This window comes from Aythya marila, assembly GCF_965140915.1.
Source record: "Aythya marila genome assembly, chromosome: 11".
NCBI classification, from domain to species: Eukaryota; Metazoa; Chordata; class Aves; order Anseriformes; family Anatidae; genus Aythya; species Aythya marila.
The window spans coordinates 8,042,241-8,060,155 of NC_139052.1; the positions used below are offsets into that span (position 1 = coordinate 8,042,241).

A 17,915-nucleotide genomic window follows, 5' to 3' on the forward strand; every position below is an offset into this window, starting at 1 on the left:
CGAAATCTTAGAACAGATCTTCAGTTTTGAATTATCTGCTCTTTAAATTATGGGCTGAGCAAAAGGCAGTCCACAAGGCGCACGGTGTCCTGTATGATAGATCATGATTTACCTTATGGCATTATATCCCTTACGGATTTTAAACTGCTCACACCATGAAGTACTGTGTGCTGGAAATATGAAGTTTGCATGGGCAACATCTCTGCATTTAAGAAAATGCCCACGACGTATTTTGTTCATGCTGATCAAATATAGCACCCTGGCCTTTTGGTAAGCTGCAATTTGTCATGTCTACCTTAAGGTGTGCAGTTTGTCCTTTATGCCATCAGGTTTTTACTGTAATGTTTGATATCATTACCCAAAGTACTTCCCTTTAGAATTTTAACCTTTAAAAAAGTTTATTATGACTGTTTAAATTCCTCTGCTATAAACACAGCATATGTCTAATAAATTCTACTTGTCAAATGTTAACTAGCTGAGATAGCCATACAACCTTTTACTGCTTTCTAATATGCTGTTAGTTTGCAGCTCTTCTGAACAAGTATCATATTCCCCAGCTGAAGATCTCTGGATACCGAACAAATTGGCTCTTAGCCACTGCAACTCCAATAAATGTAATTATCAGTGTATTGGTGATTAAAAAAATAATCCACTGTGTTTAATAATGTTAACGAAAGATGCACAGTTTCTGCATAAGCGTGTTTGTTTTTATCACTGCAATAATCATTGATTTTTCTAATCGGTGCAAGTGAGTCTTTACAGATAGCTTCAAGATAGCTATTTCTGTGCTCCTATATCTTGAACAGCTTCATAGTACCACTTATTATTATGCAGAGAGAACTTCTTTTGAAGGGCAAAGCTGCAATAACTTGCCTATAACTTGTCGAGATTTTGCTTTTAGGTTTTTGCTCTTGATAAACATTGTCTTAAATGTCAAAACTTGTAAGAGGAGTACATTAGCTTTACTACATGTGCTTTATTTAAATTTATAACCAGACGCTAAGCCAGCTGACTTGCAGAATAAGATGCTATTTAAGGATTTGAATGGTGTAGGTGTGACATGCCTAAAAATATAAAGTAAAAAACCTGACAATTATATCAATACAGTATAATTTCTGGACAGTTCAAATGCTATGTTCCATTTCTTTGGCATAATTCTGATACATCTTCTTATTTTACTAGCCAAAATTCCTTAAGGTTTGAAATTCTATATGCTTCACTAATTTGGCTGTTTTTCTTTTAGTTGAAATGAAAAAAACAACCAACATTCCAGTGACTCATACCATTGGTGGGTACTAAATCAATGCATTTTTGAATACTGTATTCAACTGAATGCTGAATGAGTGTTCTGCGGTATGCTTTTGGCTAATTTTATCAAGAGTTAAGATCTTATTTCTTGTATAACAGCGTCTAATACTTCTTTTTCAGCTCAAGGATATATTCTTAATTGAAGAAAATGCATGTTCATTATTGAGGAGCAAATAAGACTTTAGAGCTGCCAGGTAATGATGCCTCATGCAGATGATAAATGAAAATACAGCTACCAAACTCTTGAAAAAATTTTTCTGTAACTGCTTATGCTTGAGTGGGATGCAGCTCCCACCCTCTCTAGTGCAGTAACACTCATTGCTTCAGACGGAGATAGTGATCCAAGCCATTTTAAGGTAAACCAATATTGTGAAGTTATGTGCAATTTCAAGGGCTGTGACTTATCCATGAGTTATTGTCACCAATAAAAGTAGTCATCTCTTTTAAGAGACTTGATGGCTTCATTTATCATAGCAACTACTTGAAATCTGCTGCACTCCTATGCCTTAACATCAATGAACAACAGCTCAAAGCAGAGATGCTGTTAACCTTGAGGCTTATGCTGATAGCATCTCAGTCTCTTGTGCAGACTGATTCCTACCCTTAGGATCTGTACGTATGAAGTGTAGCAGGTGCTGAGAGGAACAGTGCTGCTTGCGTAGCCATCTCCTGCTTCTTGCGTGGTAGTGAACTGCCAGTGAAGAACCCTTGTGTGATTATCCATGGCAACGTGCCTGTCCCTTCTCCCCATGTGCAGCAGTGAACATTACAAAGTCCAGGTCACTAGCTCAGCAGTGAAGGAGGGACATTTGACTTTGAACATAGTGCTAGGAGCCTGTGAGCAACAGTGAAGTTTGCCTTCTGGCAGTGGCAGTATACAATACAGTCTGAGGATTGCTGTGATCACACAAAAAAGCATTGTTCAATCAGACTTCATAGCATCTTAAAACATAGGAGGAAGTGCTCCTTTTTGAGGAAGTGACTGTGTTAGATGTATTTAACCTAGAATTCTGTCTCCAGTTTGATTTGGAGAAGAATCTATTACAGTTTTTCTAAACATTTACTCTGTGCCCTTCCCCCCCCTCCAAATGACAAAACTTTGGGATAGTGTTGATGTTTATACACTTTACACTGAAGTTTAAGGACATGAAATTATGTATATTGATAATATTTAAGCAACTGCAAATCTGTCTGCTGTTTAAAGCCAACAAAACAGTCATAAGTTTTAAGTTCAGTAAGTATTGTATAGCTGTATCTTACAAGAAGTTCAGTTGATGACAATTGTGCATAAAATGTTACTGATGCTGTAAATTATTTTTAATAAAGAAAATTGTATCACAGTTCTTGTAGTTACCATCTATTTTTAATAGATCATGTGGAATAAAGTTTAAATGACACTAAGTCTGAAAGTGCAGGGTGAATAAGGAAAAGGGTATCATTATGCATCAGTGTAGTTTTCTCTTCAGGAGTGTCTCGTGGTTTTCCAAAGCATGCTTAATCAGTTTAGAAGAAGGCTTCCTCTGTCAGCTGAGCTCCAGATATCCCTCTGGTTATTAAATCAAATGACTAATGAATAATCTGCTTATTTTTCTTAAGGTAAACATCTACTTCAATTTAGAATGTAGATCAACCCATGTATTAAAGCAGACTGCTGACTAAGGTTACATTTATGGCATGTAGACCTCACGTATGTGACAAGTTTTTCCAAAGTTGACTTGGGGCTATCTGACATGAGCCTGTCCTCAAAGACTTGCATTCAGAAGAGGCAATTAAACTGGTATCCAATGCAGATGGTAATTTTTTTTTAATTTTTTTTTTCTTACAGATAATGGTAGGAGGGCTGAAGTACAGCTTTAGCCCTGGGGGTTGCCTTATGAATGCAGCATGCTTTCCACCAGAATACCAGGCAGGCAAGAAGCATGCATAACAGTCTTAAATGTTGGCCCTGCTGTCTGGAGACTAAGGCAGGGCTAACTGTAAAAGGCACTGTAGTTATTGTTTACAGAGAGAGCGAGGACCTTCTGATTACATACCTTAGTCACAAGCATAGCAAGAATGCTTTCCTGTTACCTCTGTTGCCCTTCTGTCTCAGAAATTGAGAGAGAGCCTTCAGTCTTCTAGAGCACCTCTAATCTTAAAAAGCTCATTTGTGATTTCATGGGGCTGGGAGGAAAGGGGAGGCCCCTTGCTGGAAAGCAGCTGTGCATTATGGGGAATCATAGGAACAAAGACTGTCCTGCTAACCTTACAGCTTATTCTCTTTATTAACAATCAGACAGTTTATGATTCTGAAATACGGGACCAAATTGAGGTCAGGGTGTGGGACTCTGCAACTAAAAACGACAAGGTTGCAGTGGGATTGCTTGGCACCTGGCAAGCAGTCTCTGAGGCCTTAAAGAGCCCTGTGGGACCACAGTCAGACACGTGTGGTTTGCCAGACGGTGAGGGAGCTGCGGGCTCGTCCACCGATACTTCTGCTACACCATCGCCCCCCCGCCGCTACAACCATCGCAGGCCTTTGCTGTTCCGCCCACTGCTGACCTGGATGTGCCTTTTGACCCAGGCCCTATTGGGCCTGAAAAGGAGATGGGTCTGTTTCCCTTCGATCCGGGAAGAATGGAATACATAAAGCCCGAAGGCTGATTGCTTAACAACTTAAAGCAAGACATACTGTTCTGGTGTCTGTAATCAAGAAAAGGAATGGCAAATGGAGACTGTTAGATGATCTGAGAAAAAATAATGATGTCATGGAATATATGGGAGCACTTCATCCAGGGTTACCAACTCGACTATGCTCCCCCACTCATGGACATTAATAGTAATAGACTTAAAGGATTGTTTGTTAATCAAAAATGGTTGTTTCAATTGATACCTTTTCTGATTGCACATATGTATAGGTGTACTCAGGTTTCTTATGTATATGTAAAAGCAATGTTCTATATATATTTAGAAAGTTTGATGTTTGTGTGTGTGATGGTAGAGCATAGACTCCACTTGCACCCAGTGCTGTTTACTTGCCTTTTATAAATATTACTAAATTTGGATTGAGTTGTATCTTCATGTTTAACAGTAGAAACATCTGCTCTAAAATGGGGTGGGAGGAAAAAAGAAAGGACCTTGTCTTTGTTACTTGGAAGAAGTTTCTATCATCTGAATTCCTAAGTGCATTAAAATATTCTCAAATGTATTTAACCTTATTCATAACACTGAACTACTGAGACAAGCTCTTTAAACTGATCTACTTAAAAACATTAGGATATTGGCCTTTACTTCAGATTCCCAATGCTGTGATTGTTGAACTTTGTTTTTGTCAGGAGGGATTCAGAGGAGGATTCTGTACTGAAGGTGTGTATGTGTGGGGGAAGTGAGCTTTGTCAGCAGGAACAGAGCCTTAAAATTCTCTGAGACCGCTCAAGTGTTGCCAGCCTGAGTTCTGGTGCAGTCCAAAGGTCAGAGTCGGCTGATGCATCAAGTTTGTTTTAGGTAAATGATTATAGGTCAAGCCACGACTTTTCCAAATCTTGTGTACTTCTAAAATGATTTAAACACGAACGTGGACCTGTTTCTGGGGCTAGAAGGGACATGTTTGGACAATGTTTGCGGGTTCTGACAGGAAGCTGCAGCTTTCCGCGCTGCTCGAGAGCAACCCCAGGAGCCGGGCGGCGTACGGCCTCGTGCCTGGGAGCTGTGTCCTGGCTGAGGGTTCAGCAGAGGGGCGGCCTGAGGCAGCCCCTCCGCCCCAAGGCCCCGCGGGGCCTCCCCCGACCCGCAGCCCTTGAGGCGCGGCCCCGGCCCGGCGGCTCCAGCGCAGGCGCGGCGGCGGCGGCGCCTCCGTGCTCGGCGGGGCCGCGCTGCCCCGGGGCGGGGGCGCTGCTGCGGGCGGCCCCGCGGGGAGGGGAGCGGGGGCAGGCCAGAGGGCCCCGGGCTGAGCCCCCCGGCGTCTGCTCGCTTCGCGGAGCGGAGTCTGCGGCTCGGCGCTTCCAGCAGCCGGGCGGGCGCCGAGAGCTGCGGCTGGAGCGGGCGAGACTCCGCCGTGCGCTCCGCGCCCCCGAGCGCTGGAGCTGGTGGTGGCCGGGCTGAGCGAGCAGGCCTGCTCTGCCGCCAAGTATCCGCAAAAGTCTTGCTTACCTTTCGCGGCTGCGAATCGAGAACTCTCTGGTTAGGAAATCAGTAACTCTGTGCCTTGGGAACTCGTGCCTGGTTAGCGATGCGCCGGGTTAGGCTGCGACTGGAAAGCAGCCGATAAAAGCGCTGATCGTTAACAATTCTGTGCTGTCTGCTTGCTGAGAACAGATTGGGTGCAGCTCACTTGGGAGGCTTACTTCTGGGGGGCAACAGATAAAGCAGTTGGCAAGGAGCTGTGATATAAAAAACGCGGACTTGCTTAGCGCGTTAGTTTTTTTCCTTGTTTAACACACTCGTCTCCCTTATCTGAACGCAGTTTGTCACAGTAACCGCTGCTTCCGATGTCAGAATGCAGATTGTGTCTTCCAGCATCTCTTTTTTTTTTCCTAGAGACACGATGTCTTCTGAAAGCGAGCGCCAACCACAGACGTTGAGCAAACCAGCATTTGATGAAAAGGAAGCAACAGAATTGGTTGACAGGGTGTTTGGATTAAAGGTGTCCTGGATCAGGCCTCTCCCCAGCTATGATGATCAGAATTTCCATGTGCGTGTCTTAAGAAGCAAAGGTGAGGCTGAAGGTGCAGATGAATATGTCCTTAAAATCACCAATTCGGAAGACAGCCAGGAGCCTGACCTCATTGAAGCACAGACACAGGCCATGATATTTCTCAGTGCTGAAGGCTTTCCTTCAGCTACACCTTACCTCACAAAAGACGGTAACATCATGTCTCTGGAGCCAAGAGGTGAGCAATTACAAGGACCTTTACTGCCCTGTTATCACCCTTAACTCAGTGGTAGCTTTGTGACGCACTTGTTGCAATACAGCAGAGGGTTTGGATCAGTGACAGCCCGCATTCTGCTCTGTTGCACTGATGCGAATGTGGAGTAATCTTGGATGATTACTTGCTCGTACGTGAGCGAGCCGGAGCAAGTTGCATGAGAGCCGGTGGTTTTCACCAGGCACTCCATGCTCAGCTTCCACCTCTAGCGGTTCCTGTGCTTGCAGTAGCGGTCTGGTACTTTCTCAAGCCTGTAGGTCCTGATCCATCTCGCCTTTATCTTTTGAACAAGAACTTCCCTGATGAAATATTTACTTTGGGGTGCAGGAATATCATGGTGAGAACATCAGGGTTGAGCTGCCTGTTTAATTCAGAGTGATAATATAGAAAAACCTATAGAGAGAGACACCAGAGAACCTTGATCAGAGTAAGAACAGCGCTGCAAGTGTCAGTAGGTGTGGGCTTGAGGTATGGCACAAGATCTTTGAATGAAATCTGTTTTTTCAGCTACACCTGACTCCTGCACTGGGAGAAACCATTTTGCCTCTTGTGTTAACTAATGCTCAATAGCATGTATTGAAGTGACTGTATTTCTGCTTGCTTGTTAGGTAGCGAGCCTGACAACAAAAAGTACATGGTCAGGCTGCTGACTTACCTGCCGGGTACACCAGTAGCAAAAGTTGCTGCAAAACTTGCTACAAATCCTCAGATTTTCTATGAGATTGGTAAACTAGCTGCCAGTTTGGATAAAGCTCTCACAGAGGTGAGTTTTTGTTGCTCAGGCTTGACAAACTTCAATAGATTTTTCCTCTGTTTCTTCTTGTGTTTGCTGTCAACTTTCCTGACTGTAAAAGTGAAGTTGGTGAATGCAGACTTGAATTCAACTTCCAGGTGCCGGCCCCCATGCTGTAACTGGGGAAGCTGGCTGTTACTATAGCATTTCCCCAGGTAACACAACCAGCCCGTGCTTATGACAGAGTCTCAGGGATCCTTTTGCAATGCATTTTTGTACCTTGAACAGGGATGTAAGTTTTTTGTTTTGTTTTGTTTTGTTTTGCAAAGCTCACCTGTCAGCTATTTCAAGTCTGGCAAATAACAAGACCGAATCCTAGACTGCCTGAACTAAAGCACGTACAGCTTGTTTTGAAGCATTTTTGTAAAAAATGGTGCTCACAACTGGGTGAGCTTTTAATTTGAATTCATTTTGACTTGCTCTCCTGGTCATTAGAACCATGACCAGTTATTGCAGTGGTAGCAGTTGGTTCCTTTTCTATAATGCCACTTGTGCTAGTGAAGAGAGATTTGGGACACTTCTGTCAGTTTCTCTGCTTCCAGTCAAATAACCTGAATGCATAGTAAGTTCTTTCTTTACTCTGTAACTATGCAGAATAATAAAGCTGATAAATCATCCAGTGATTGTTTGATACATCAAAGAACTCTTGAATTATTTATTGCCTTTCATTAACCTTTCCTTCTCATGTTCTGGCTACCAGCTTCAGACAATTATGCGATGTGAATTGCTAGCTTTACCAACCGCATTCCTAAGTTACAGCAGCATTTTTCCATTGGGAAGGATAATTTACTGTTGGCTTTTAAAATTCTGCTCGTGCTCTTATAATGTGATTAAAATAATTTATAAAGACCAGCTGGTCTCAAAAAATGCCTGTGACTTCTCCTGCCCAGTAGGAAGCAGTAGATGTGAGTGCAAATTTTGAAGGGAAATGCTCCTCATGCCCTTAACATAAGGGTTATTATTTACCAAGTTTTGTCATTTAAAAGAAAGCAAATTGCAGTTGTTACTGTCAAAACTCCCAGGTATCATTGACACCAAAAGTAATACCTAAGGTACTGTATTTTCTCATGGCAGATCAGGACATACAGCCTTTTCTGTCCAGTTAATTGCTTGGTCAGTTGGATAGCAAAGGAATGTCCCATGCTTTGTTTTGCGCATAAAATAATAATTCCACCTTCTCTTGTTGGTGTCTTCTTTTGCCTGGATGCGTCTTTCATTTCCTAAGTGGAAAAAAAGTGGCTGTTGATGGCTTCACAGTGATGAGGCCTCATGAGATTGAGATCTCTGCCTTTTTATTACCTTTCATGCATCTGGTATCTCATAGTTGGCTGGAGTATGACTTGTGCTGGGGAAATTGCAGTGGTTGCTCACCAGATGGCACCAGATAGCACCAGTGAGGTGCTTTATACAGGGTTAGGGACCCTCTGCAGTGATTTATGTTTTAGGCTTGGTATTGCTCCTTAAATTTTCATATAGCTCTAGTTTTAACTATCATTTAGCTATCTGTAAGTAATAGCCTTAATTCAAAACATTAATTTCTTTTTTAAGAGGAAGGCAGCAGCTGTAATGGGAAGTGTTTATATGTGCCCTGTGCAGTGGCAGAATCTGGTTCGCAGGTACCTTAATGAGCGTTAAAGGGTTCAAGGATAAGAGTGGTGTGCAGTGAGAGAGAAGCTTTTCCTCCCAAAAGGTCACTTTCCAAACCACCTTTTTTTACTTCTAGTGAGAGAGAGAGAGAGAGATCCTGTTTGTTTAAAATATTTAGGGTACCTGGATGCATGAAGGCAAAGTCATATACAGCCAATTTGGCTGAACTTCCTTTCCAAACAAGTCAAGTGAGATGCGCATAGCCTACTGCACGTGGGTCAATTTGTTGGGGTCTTTGTGTACTGCAGATCCTGTAGACATTTTCATAAGAATAAACCTGTCAGCAGCTCTGTAAAGTCCTGTCTTCAGGATTTATCATGTGCCAGTGGGTTCTAAGGCTCAACCCCAAAAGCTGCCACCTTTAAGTGCACAGAGTGCATCTGTGTAACTGTTCTGACACGCTGGCACAGTTTGTGTCTCTAATCCTTTGGCAGCTTTTTGCAGTGCCAGCTCAGCTGCACAATCCAAACTCTGCCCGTGTGCGGCTCCAGCCTTGGCAAGGCCTCAGAACTGCTAGAAAGTCAGTATCACTTGCAGAAACATTGCAGAAAGCATCAATTTTAAATGAGTTCAGCGACAAAGGACTTAAGATAACTTATGTACCTAAAGAATAGGGAGAAAAAATGTTTTGTGTAGATATTAAGATGCTTGTCTGAAATAATCCGTCAGATTATTCTTTTGCTGGTTGATATAAATGGTCAGTGGTGTGGTGCTTTTCAGCAAGTCTTGCTTGGAACCTGTTAAAAGGGGCTTTGAATCAAGGTGTTTAATCACAGGAACAGGTTTTTAATTATGGCCTATTTTCTCTTGTGCTTTTTCTAAAGAAATTCCATCATCCATCAGTAAAAAGTCTGCACCGAGGCCAGTTCATTTGGAACCTGGCAAACGTCCCTCTTCTAGATCGGTACATTTATGCCCTGGGCCAGAACCAGTATCGTGAAGTTGTGGAACAAGTTATTGAGCAATTTAAAGAGAAAGTCATACCCAAACTAAGCAGTTTTCGAGCCTGTGAGTATTTTATTCTCAGCAAATTATGTTGAACTGAGACACTGAGGTTTCTTACTGAGGGTTCATGGAGAAGGAAAAAAAAAGGCAAAAGAAGCCTCCTTTATCCATAGCACACGTGGAAATACTGTGCTGAATTCTGCAGTGCAGAACTTGCCAGGGGAGCGTGCTGTGCAGTACTGGTAAAGTCAGGTTCAGTTCTTCACCTATCTGCTGAGGTTGTTTCAGTTAAGGTCATGACTTTCATGCTGTTTCATTAGCTTAAGAATATATGGAGTACACTACCTCCTTTCATAAAGGTCTAAGTAAATATTTAATATTTTTCTAAATTCAACTCACAATGATATTGTGGTAACTTGACAATTTGATAGTTTGAAAACTCTGCTATTCTAGCATAAAACAGGTGTTACCAGAGCAGAATCAGACCTTGTACCTCTCCCTTGCTGTCTGGCCACCAGTTAGTGGAGTTTCTAGGCCCTTTGTATTTCCTAGGGAGCAGCAAGGCTGTTGATGCCAGCACACAGTGCAGGGGACACTCGTCTGGTTTTGTAGCGGAGTGTTAATTGCAGCCTCTGTGCATCTTTTCACAGCTGTTGCTTTGAGAAACTGGAAAAAAAACGTGCCGATTAATAATTATTTAGTATTATTTGTTTCTTCTGTGTTCAGGTATCAATCACGGAGATCTCAATGACCACAATATTCTGGTGGACTGCACCTCTCCCTCCCAGGGGCCTCCTCAGTACAGGGTGTCCGGCATCCTGGACTTCAGCGACATGAGCTACGGCTACTACGTGTTTGAGGTGGCGATAGCCATGATGTACGCCATGATCGAGAGCGCGGACCCGCTGCGGGTCGGGGGCCACGTCCTGGCCGGCTTTGAGCGCGTGGTGCCGCTGACGGCGGCGGAGCGGGGCGCCCTCTTCCTCCTGGTGTGCGGCCGCTTCGCGCAGTCCCTCGTCATCGCGGCCCACACGGCGCTGGCCTACCCGCAGAACCGCGACTACCTGCTGGTCACGGCGCGCACCGGCTGGCGGCACCTGGCGCGGATGGCCGAGGCGGGGCAGGCCGCCGTCGAGCAGCTCTGGTTTGACACCGCCCGCGCCTACGGGCCCCGGGGGGACGCCGACTGAGGTGGGGGCCGCCCCCGGCCCCGCCGTGCCGCAGGTGCGCGGCCGCTGAGCTGAGGGGGCCGCGGGCTGAGGGCGGGCTCCGTGAGGCGGTGCGGGGGCGGCCGTTACGGCCCCTCAGGGCGGGCCCCGCCCTCGGGCGGGCGGTGGCAGCGCGCATGCGCGGCGGCCATTTCCGACGCTGCGGTGAAGGTGCGGGAGCGGCCGTCGCGCCCGGGCCTTCCCCGCCGGCAGGGCCCCGACTCCCCCCCCCCGGGCCCGGCCGGCCCGCAGTGGGCCCGCAGTGAGTGCGGGGGGCGCCGTGACGGGGGCGGCCCCGGGGGGCGGCCCTGAGCCGCGGGGGGAGCGCGCGGGGCCTTCGTCCTCCGGCGGGGGGGGCGGCGGCGATGACTCCGCACTGCGGGCGGGAGGGGTGGGGAGGGCCGGGAAAGGGAAAGGGATCGGGATCGGGGTTGGGATCGGGATTGGGATTGGGATCGGGGTTGGGCCCGGTGCCGCTGCCCCGGTAACGCTCCCGCTCCTCGCCGTTTTCCTTGCAGGCCCGCTCGCCGCCCGCCCGCCCGCAGCTCCGCGCCGGCACCATGGTGAGTGGCGGCCCCGCGCGGCGGCGCGTCCCCACGGCGCGGCCTGGTGGGGCGGGCGGTGCCGGGCTGTGACGGGCTGTTTGTTGCTTCTTGCAGTCTCGAAGATACGACTCCAGAACTACCATATTCTCTCCAGAAGGTACTCGTTAACCGCGCTTTTTCCAATGAGCCGTAATTGTTTTAACCCGCTGCTCGGAACCAGGTGTCACGCAGATAAGCGCCGCTTCCCCGCGTTTCTGCCCACACGAGATGCAGGAATCACAGTTACCCGCCCGGAGTAGTGCCCGGTTCTGTATGGACTCCAAAGGTCAAAAGTGGAGGCTTTAAATTCTTTCCTGTTCTGATTCAAGCAGTAATGTGCATACGTTTCCACCAAATACCACTGATGCATCTTTTTTAAATAATTCAAATAAATCTTTACCGTTCATCTTTTGTTTGAGTGTGGATGGGTTTTGTTACTGCTTTGCCCCCTAGCCCCTAGAACATGCATAGCATCCTGCTGATGTGATCGCATCTCCATATTATTCTTTTACGTGCTGAAGCAAGCACTTGCAAATCATTTTTTCCATGTTTTGTAGAAGTGATTGATACAAAATCTAGTATTTATTTTTTTTTCAGTTAAAACTCATTTTGTCTTGTTCTGCTGTTTCAGAGAGTTCTCTATTTTTTTCTGCTTAGTAAATTATTTTTTTCCACACTGACTCTGCCCAAAATTGCCTTTTCAGATTTGTGTTTTTTCTCTCTTCTGACTCCTTCCTATATTTCAAAAAAAATTAATCTGCTAGTGACTGGTGATAGACTGAAGAAATAATCCTAATTTGCACACCAAGCACCTCTCATATTCTTGCATATTTAAATCATCTTTTTGCATATTTGGTCTCATTCAGTGCTATTTTATGGCTGTTATAATTTAAATTGTTTCCTAGGCCGATTGTATCAGGTCGAGTATGCGATGGAAGCAATCGGACATGCGGGTACTTGCTTGGGGATTCTAGCAAACGACGGCGTTCTGCTAGCTGCAGAGAGACGCAACATTCACAAGCTCCTCGATGAAGTTTTTTTTTCAGAGAAAATATACAAACTTAATGAGTAAGTTGAAATGATGACCAGATGTTCACTGATGTTACCGCTAACTCTTCAGACATTTTAGCATTGAGCTTGGATTTATTTGAAATGTTTGTCTTTGTTTTGTTCAGTGCTACAGTTGCGTATGACTACTTCATCGTTACTGCATTCATTGATTGTTTTAAAGGAGCACTGTGTTTTTATCTCTAAAGAGAATTTTCTAGGAGGAATAGCCTGTTTCTTGTTACTTTCCATACACCATAATGTTGTTACATCTCTTAAACTGAGAGTTCTCAGGTTACAAAATAGCAAGGGGTGGATGGGTAATAGGTAATCCACAAATCACTGTGCTGCGTCAGCTCAACATCCTCTTTTACATCTTTTTTTTCACCTTGTATTAATCAAAGAGAGTAAGACAAATCAGGTAAAATGCGCCTTAGCTTTCTCTGCCGCAGCTGTAGCAGAGATGATGTATGTCACTATTGTGACCTTCTAGCTCTATAAAAGTTAAACCTGTCATGGAGCTTCAGCCTTGTTGTATCGTGCATATGAAACACAAACAGGTTTTCATCTGTTGATTTCCCATTCTGATTTATTTTGGAAGCAGCTGGAATTGTAGGAGGTATTGGATTTTTGAGGAGGTGGCAGTATAGTAAGTGTAGTGGATTGGTTGCCTAGGCTGGCTCTTCCATCTTCTTAGCAAAATTAAGAACTTTTCAGAAGAATGTGGATTATTGTCTGGTAGTGAAAATTCTACAGCAGTATCAGATTTGGCAAAAAAAAAATTAAGACAATTAAGAATGAGATAAGAGGTGTTAATTAAGAAACAGTCAAGGACGCAAACTATATGTTGCTGGAAATGAAGATTAATTTTCAGCTAAAGCAGTTAATAGTGACTTTTGAAATCATCAATATCTCTAATTCACATTTATATGAATGCAATGTGTGATTGGTGAATCCCACTGAAGGCTGTCACAGAAGCTGTACGGCTCCTTTAGTATTCTGGTTTGCTGTCTGTGTCAGGTGGTGCCCAGAATAGGTACTTGCATGTAGCTAGTGGCTCTTGTGAAGATCCTCAGGATCTTGTCAACGTGGTTAATCGTCTCTGGCATAGTCCTCAGAACCGTATGAGTAGCTGAGCTGCTTGCTTTCTGCTGTCCTGCCAAAACTTTTCTCCTCCTGCCAAAACTGTTATACTTTCAACATACATGTACTCTAAATGCAGGAGCTCAGCAATCTGTTGCACGTGGCAGCTGTGTAGTTTTGATCAGAGAAGCCCAACAGCAGGTAATCTGCTTGAGCTACTGCGTGAAGACAGGAGTATTTCTTGGAGACTGATAGGAATCCAGTTCATTCGTGTGCTTCTCTTGCAGGGATATGGCTTGCAGTGTTGCAGGAATAACTTCCGATGCCAACGTTCTGACAAATGAACTGCGACTGATTGCCCAGAGGTAGGTTTGCTGATAGTTACGTGATTTTACTTGCCTGCGGTGCCAGATTCAGTTCTGTCTATGTATTAAAGCAAAATGAACACGCGCTCAGTAGAATTAAGATTGATTGAACTAAAACAGCTAGATTGGAGAGGCTTTAAGGCAGGAGCTTGCTAAATGTTAAATGTACCAGGATAGTGTTAACAAAATTTTTGAGAACTCTTTTGTCTTTGATACTAGGTATTTGTTACAGTATCAGGAGCCCATTCCTTGTGAGCAGCTGGTAACCGCGCTGTGTGATATCAAGCAGGCCTACACCCAGTTTGGAGGTAAGGAAGTGTGAGGAACCATAGTGCTTTTAAATGTCTAAAGAAAGATTCTGTTATGTAATTTGAAGCGTCTGAGTCTCTGGACAGTTCTACTGAATTCTGCTGTAACAAGTTAAAGCGAGAAGAACTGTAGCCAAATTTAGGAGGGGAACAGGCAGTCATAATTAGTAACAAACTTGATTTGCTATTGAAGATGCTACTTTTTAGTCACAGAGAAACTGATGGCTGAGGTTCAGGCCCAGCGCTTTGAGCGCTCTTGAGTTTAGTGAATGCCTTCCAAAAGACCAACAGAAAATTGTTTGCTGTGTAGCCTTTTAAAAGTTTTGGTCTCTCCATTGTAATGAATAGCAAATATGTTTTTTTCTGCTACATATAGCAGGGTATTAATATTGTAAAACATTAATAATGAAAGAAAAAAGTATTTTGGTGGATTGAGGAACATGTTAGAAAATGGCACTGTAAGGAGTGTTCCTTAGAATGTGAACTGACTATAATGGTGTTTTATGTATATGTAATGTGGAAGAATGACCTTTAATATATTTGCCTTTTGACTCTTATAAGTTAAATGCTTTAACTACGTACTTTAAATGCTGAATTCTGATTTAAAGTTCAGAGATGATAAATTCCAATTCGTGGAGATGGAGATGAGCTGCTTATTGGGGTTAAATGAAATAAACCTCTGCTATTCCCTCCCCCCTTCACTTAGAAAGAAATAATGCTGTAGTGCTTATCTCAAGTAGCAGAAGTGCGGAACAGTCTGTTAAATCCCAGTTCATAGGAAAGGGTTTGACAAAGGAAATCAAAGAAAATAATTGTGACCAGTCTTGTTACTAAATTTAGGTTACTAATGGCCTTCTTTCCAACAGGAAAACGTCCTTTTGGTGTTTCACTGCTGTACATTGGCTGGGATAAGCACTATGGATTTCAGCTGTATCAAAGTGATCCTAGTGGAAATTACGGAGGATGGAAAGCCACATGCATTGGGAATAATAGTGCTGTAAGTTCTGTGCTTTTCCTCTCCCCAAAAGTACATAAGTTGCATTGTACTAATTAAATTGAATTGTTGGTCATGAGTACAGAGCAGAAATGGATAACTGTACAAACACAATTACTTGTTTTTTGCCGATAATATCAAAACCTTTTTTGGTTCATTGTCCGATGATACCATTTTAATTTCTGTGGAATTTATAGGCAGCTGTGTCAATGCTAAAACAAGACTACAAAGAAGGGGAAATGACCTTAAAGACTGCGCTTGCGTTAGCCATTAAGGTTCTAAACAAGACCATGGATGTTAGCAAACTCTCTGCAGAGAAAGGTAAGCAGTTCTCCAATTTGGGATAATGCTCTTTCCTTAAAAAATAAATAAATAAAAAATTGTAAATGTCTATATTCCACATGTGGCTTACTGGATTTTTAGTGCTCACGTAAAAAATCTTCAACAATATAGCAGCAATCCTTGTTAACCTTGCTGAGAGGCATACCTATGACTTGGTTAAGGATGATCCACTGTGGTTAGCTCCTAGACCACAATTCAGGGACTGTAGCTAGGCCACATGGGTGCATTAGCAGAAGTGGCTACGTGTCTGGTGGAAAAATCACTGGAGAGGTATTGGGTGTGCTGCTGCAGAAGAAGACTGCTGCCACCTGGCTCACCATCCAGGCTTTGTTGATTAGGTGGAGGCAGGACAAGAACCTTCTGCTTCGCTGCCAGTTGTAACAAATCTTAACCCGTCTAATGATTGCTCTTTCAAAAGGACAAAATGTAATGCCGCTGTCTGTTCCATATGTTTCAGTTGAAATTGCAACACTGACCAGAGAGAACGGAAAGACAGTAATAAGGGTTCTGAAGCAGAAGGAGGTGGAGCAGTTGATAAAACAACATGAGGAGGAGGAAGCAAAAGCTGAACGTGAAAAGAAGGAAAAAGAACAAAAAGAGAAGGATAAATAGAATATGAAATCAAATATTCTGTAGATAATACAGGACCTGCTTCAGTAAAAGATAATCTGGATTTCTGTTTTGTAGCAGCCTACAAATACGCCATGAATTTGTATGAAACCAGAATTACTTTTGCTGAACCAGGTCCTTAATCATCATTCAGATAATTGATTTTCCGCTCCTTATATTGACCAATAATTGCTTTAATTCTCGAACACTCTTTCTTTCATCTTCTATTTTTTATTATGGAATAAAATTTAAGAAGAATAGTGATGAGTGTCTTTATTTCTCAGTAATGCCTGGTTATGCACAATCTTGAGGGAGTTAATCGCTTTAAACCATTAAAGGTATATGCTAGTTGGTAAAGAACAAATATGGTGTTAGAATTGTTAGACTTTTGTGTGTGTGCGTGTGGGGGGGTCTTTTAAAGTAGTGAAAGGGGCTCCTAAGTTTGGAAAATCATTCGTGATCACTTCACAAATACTGAAATAAAGTGTGCTGGCATGCCAAGTTTTAATTTTGGCCTATTTTGTTCTATAACAGGCTGTGTCAAACTGATGGTCTTGCAAGCAGTTGTATTTTAAACATGCCCTGTAGCAAATGTGTTCAGTTTAGCATAACCTTTCATGAGTGCATGTGTTTTCTACGGAATTAATCATGTAACACTAGTTAGAGTCACACAAACTAGAAAGACACTTTATAAAGGCCATGGGAAAATGATAAGCTAACTTGTCCAAATACAAATAGTTAAATAATAGTGTGCAATTTTTAGGCCACGTTGACTATTTTACATTTTATCCTGAAAAGAAGTATACATGTTTTATATTTAGCTTAGTGTTGCTGATACTTCCCCAAAGAATTCAGTTCCCTTATGTCAGACAACAGCCTAGAAAACTAACCAGTTAACCACTTGAGAAATCATAATATATGTACATGAATTAAAAACCAGAATAATTTTTGTTGAGATTATTATTTTGCATTCAGAATAGGGACAAAAATTTCTGCTAGTTCTGAAAATGATTGGGAATTTATAGAGAAAATGTAAACAAGTTAGTTAAAATTGTTTTACACCCCTTTAAATTGTAAAAAGCAAGATGAAAAGCCCACTCAATTAACCCATTCTTAATCGAGAGGCCTTACCTGCTGTTTTTCAAGCTGTGCTAGTTGATTCAGCCTCTGTGACTGACCCGGATTGATTGTGTGTGTGTGCATGCGCGCGTTATATCCGATGTTGATAGGATTTAATATGACCATTTAAAGCAAGTGAGTGAATCCATACCTTATTTTTAACCTATCCCAGATGTTTTCACTGATAAAATGTACATTGTCAACAGGGCCAGAAATTACCCTTAGTCTCAACAAAACCCATTTTTGAGCTCATTGCTGTAAGGTTTGGTGTTGAGTACAGAGGAAGGAATCTGGCTTGAGGTGTCTGTGCTGCAGCTTGCATAGATGTACTGCGCTCACTTCAGCAACTTCTCTACAGGCAGCGGTGTGGAGTGATGTGGGTTCTAAGCAGGCTGCAGTACTGTTGTTAATTTTGCAAGTCTCAGTGCAGGACAATTGCTTTAGTATTTTATACTCAGTACTTCGTTAGTTTTCAAATTTTATAGCTAATAAAGGTTAGAATTTTTTTTTGCACCTTGTGCAATATTAGATCTTTGCTTCCATATCATAACATAGGAATGATATGTAGCAAGTTCTGAATAGTTGCAGACACCATCCGATGAGTAAGGTTTAATCTCCACTATACATGGAGATTACAATCCTCTTTATAGGACTGTATA

The 17,915-nt window shown here is 43.1% G+C and overlaps 2 protein-coding genes across 8 annotated transcripts; both read left to right on the forward strand.

Moving 5' to 3' along the window:
* Window positions 1-1,222: 1,222 nt before the first annotated feature.
* HYKK (hydroxylysine kinase) lies at window positions 1,223-10,787 on the forward strand (the record flags this gene model as incomplete). Of its 4 annotated transcripts, XM_082769203.1 has the most annotated exons (6): window positions 1,223-1,288; window positions 1,429-1,502; window positions 5,824-6,176; window positions 6,821-6,975; window positions 9,477-9,660; window positions 10,324-10,787. In XM_082769203.1, exons 3-6 carry the CDS (start codon window positions 5,831-5,833, stop codon window positions 10,785-10,787), a joined length of 1,149 nt encoding a protein of 382 aa, XP_082625329.1. In that variant the 5' UTR covers window positions 1,223-1,288; window positions 1,429-1,502; window positions 5,824-5,830. The 4 variants fall into 4 exon arrangements, with proteins under 4 accessions (XP_082625329.1, XP_082625331.1, XP_082625332.1 ...); XM_082769205.1 differs by lacking the exons at window positions 1,223-1,288; window positions 1,429-1,502 and adding an exon at window positions 4,961-5,508; XM_082769206.1 differs by lacking the exons at window positions 1,223-1,288; window positions 1,429-1,502 and adding an exon at window positions 4,963-5,466.
* PSMA4 (proteasome 20S subunit alpha 4) lies at window positions 10,702-16,397 on the forward strand. 4 transcript variants are annotated; one of them, XM_082769210.1, is made up of 9 exons: window positions 10,702-10,788; window positions 11,324-11,368; window positions 11,465-11,507; window positions 12,295-12,457; window positions 13,807-13,884; window positions 14,104-14,192; window positions 15,059-15,189; window positions 15,384-15,507; window positions 15,986-16,397. In XM_082769210.1, the coding sequence occupies exons 2-9, from the start codon at window positions 11,366-11,368 to the stop codon at window positions 16,138-16,140; spliced, it is 786 nt and encodes a 261-aa protein (XP_082625336.1). In that variant the 5' UTR covers window positions 10,702-10,788; window positions 11,324-11,365; the 3' UTR covers window positions 16,141-16,397. The 4 variants fall into 4 exon arrangements, with proteins under 4 accessions (XP_082625336.1, XP_082625335.1, XP_082625334.1 ...); XM_082769209.1 differs by having other exon boundaries at window positions 10,776-10,821; XM_082769208.1 differs by lacking the exon at window positions 10,702-10,788 and adding an exon at window positions 10,925-11,067.
* The last annotated feature ends 1,518 nt before the right edge of the window (window positions 16,398-17,915 follow it).

Coding starts and splice junctions, on each gene's coding strand:
- PSMA4 (XM_082769207.1), top strand. CDS start 11,618: ATGCAGGAATCACAGTTACCCGCCCGGAGTAGTGCCCGGTTCTGTATG. Junction 13,885..14,103: donor CTGCGACTGATTGCCCAGAG/GTAGGTTTGCTG, acceptor CTTTGATACTAG/GTATTTGTTACAGTATCAGG. Junction 15,508..15,985: donor CAAACTCTCTGCAGAGAAAG/GTAAGCAGTTCT, acceptor CATATGTTTCAG/TTGAAATTGCAACACTGACC.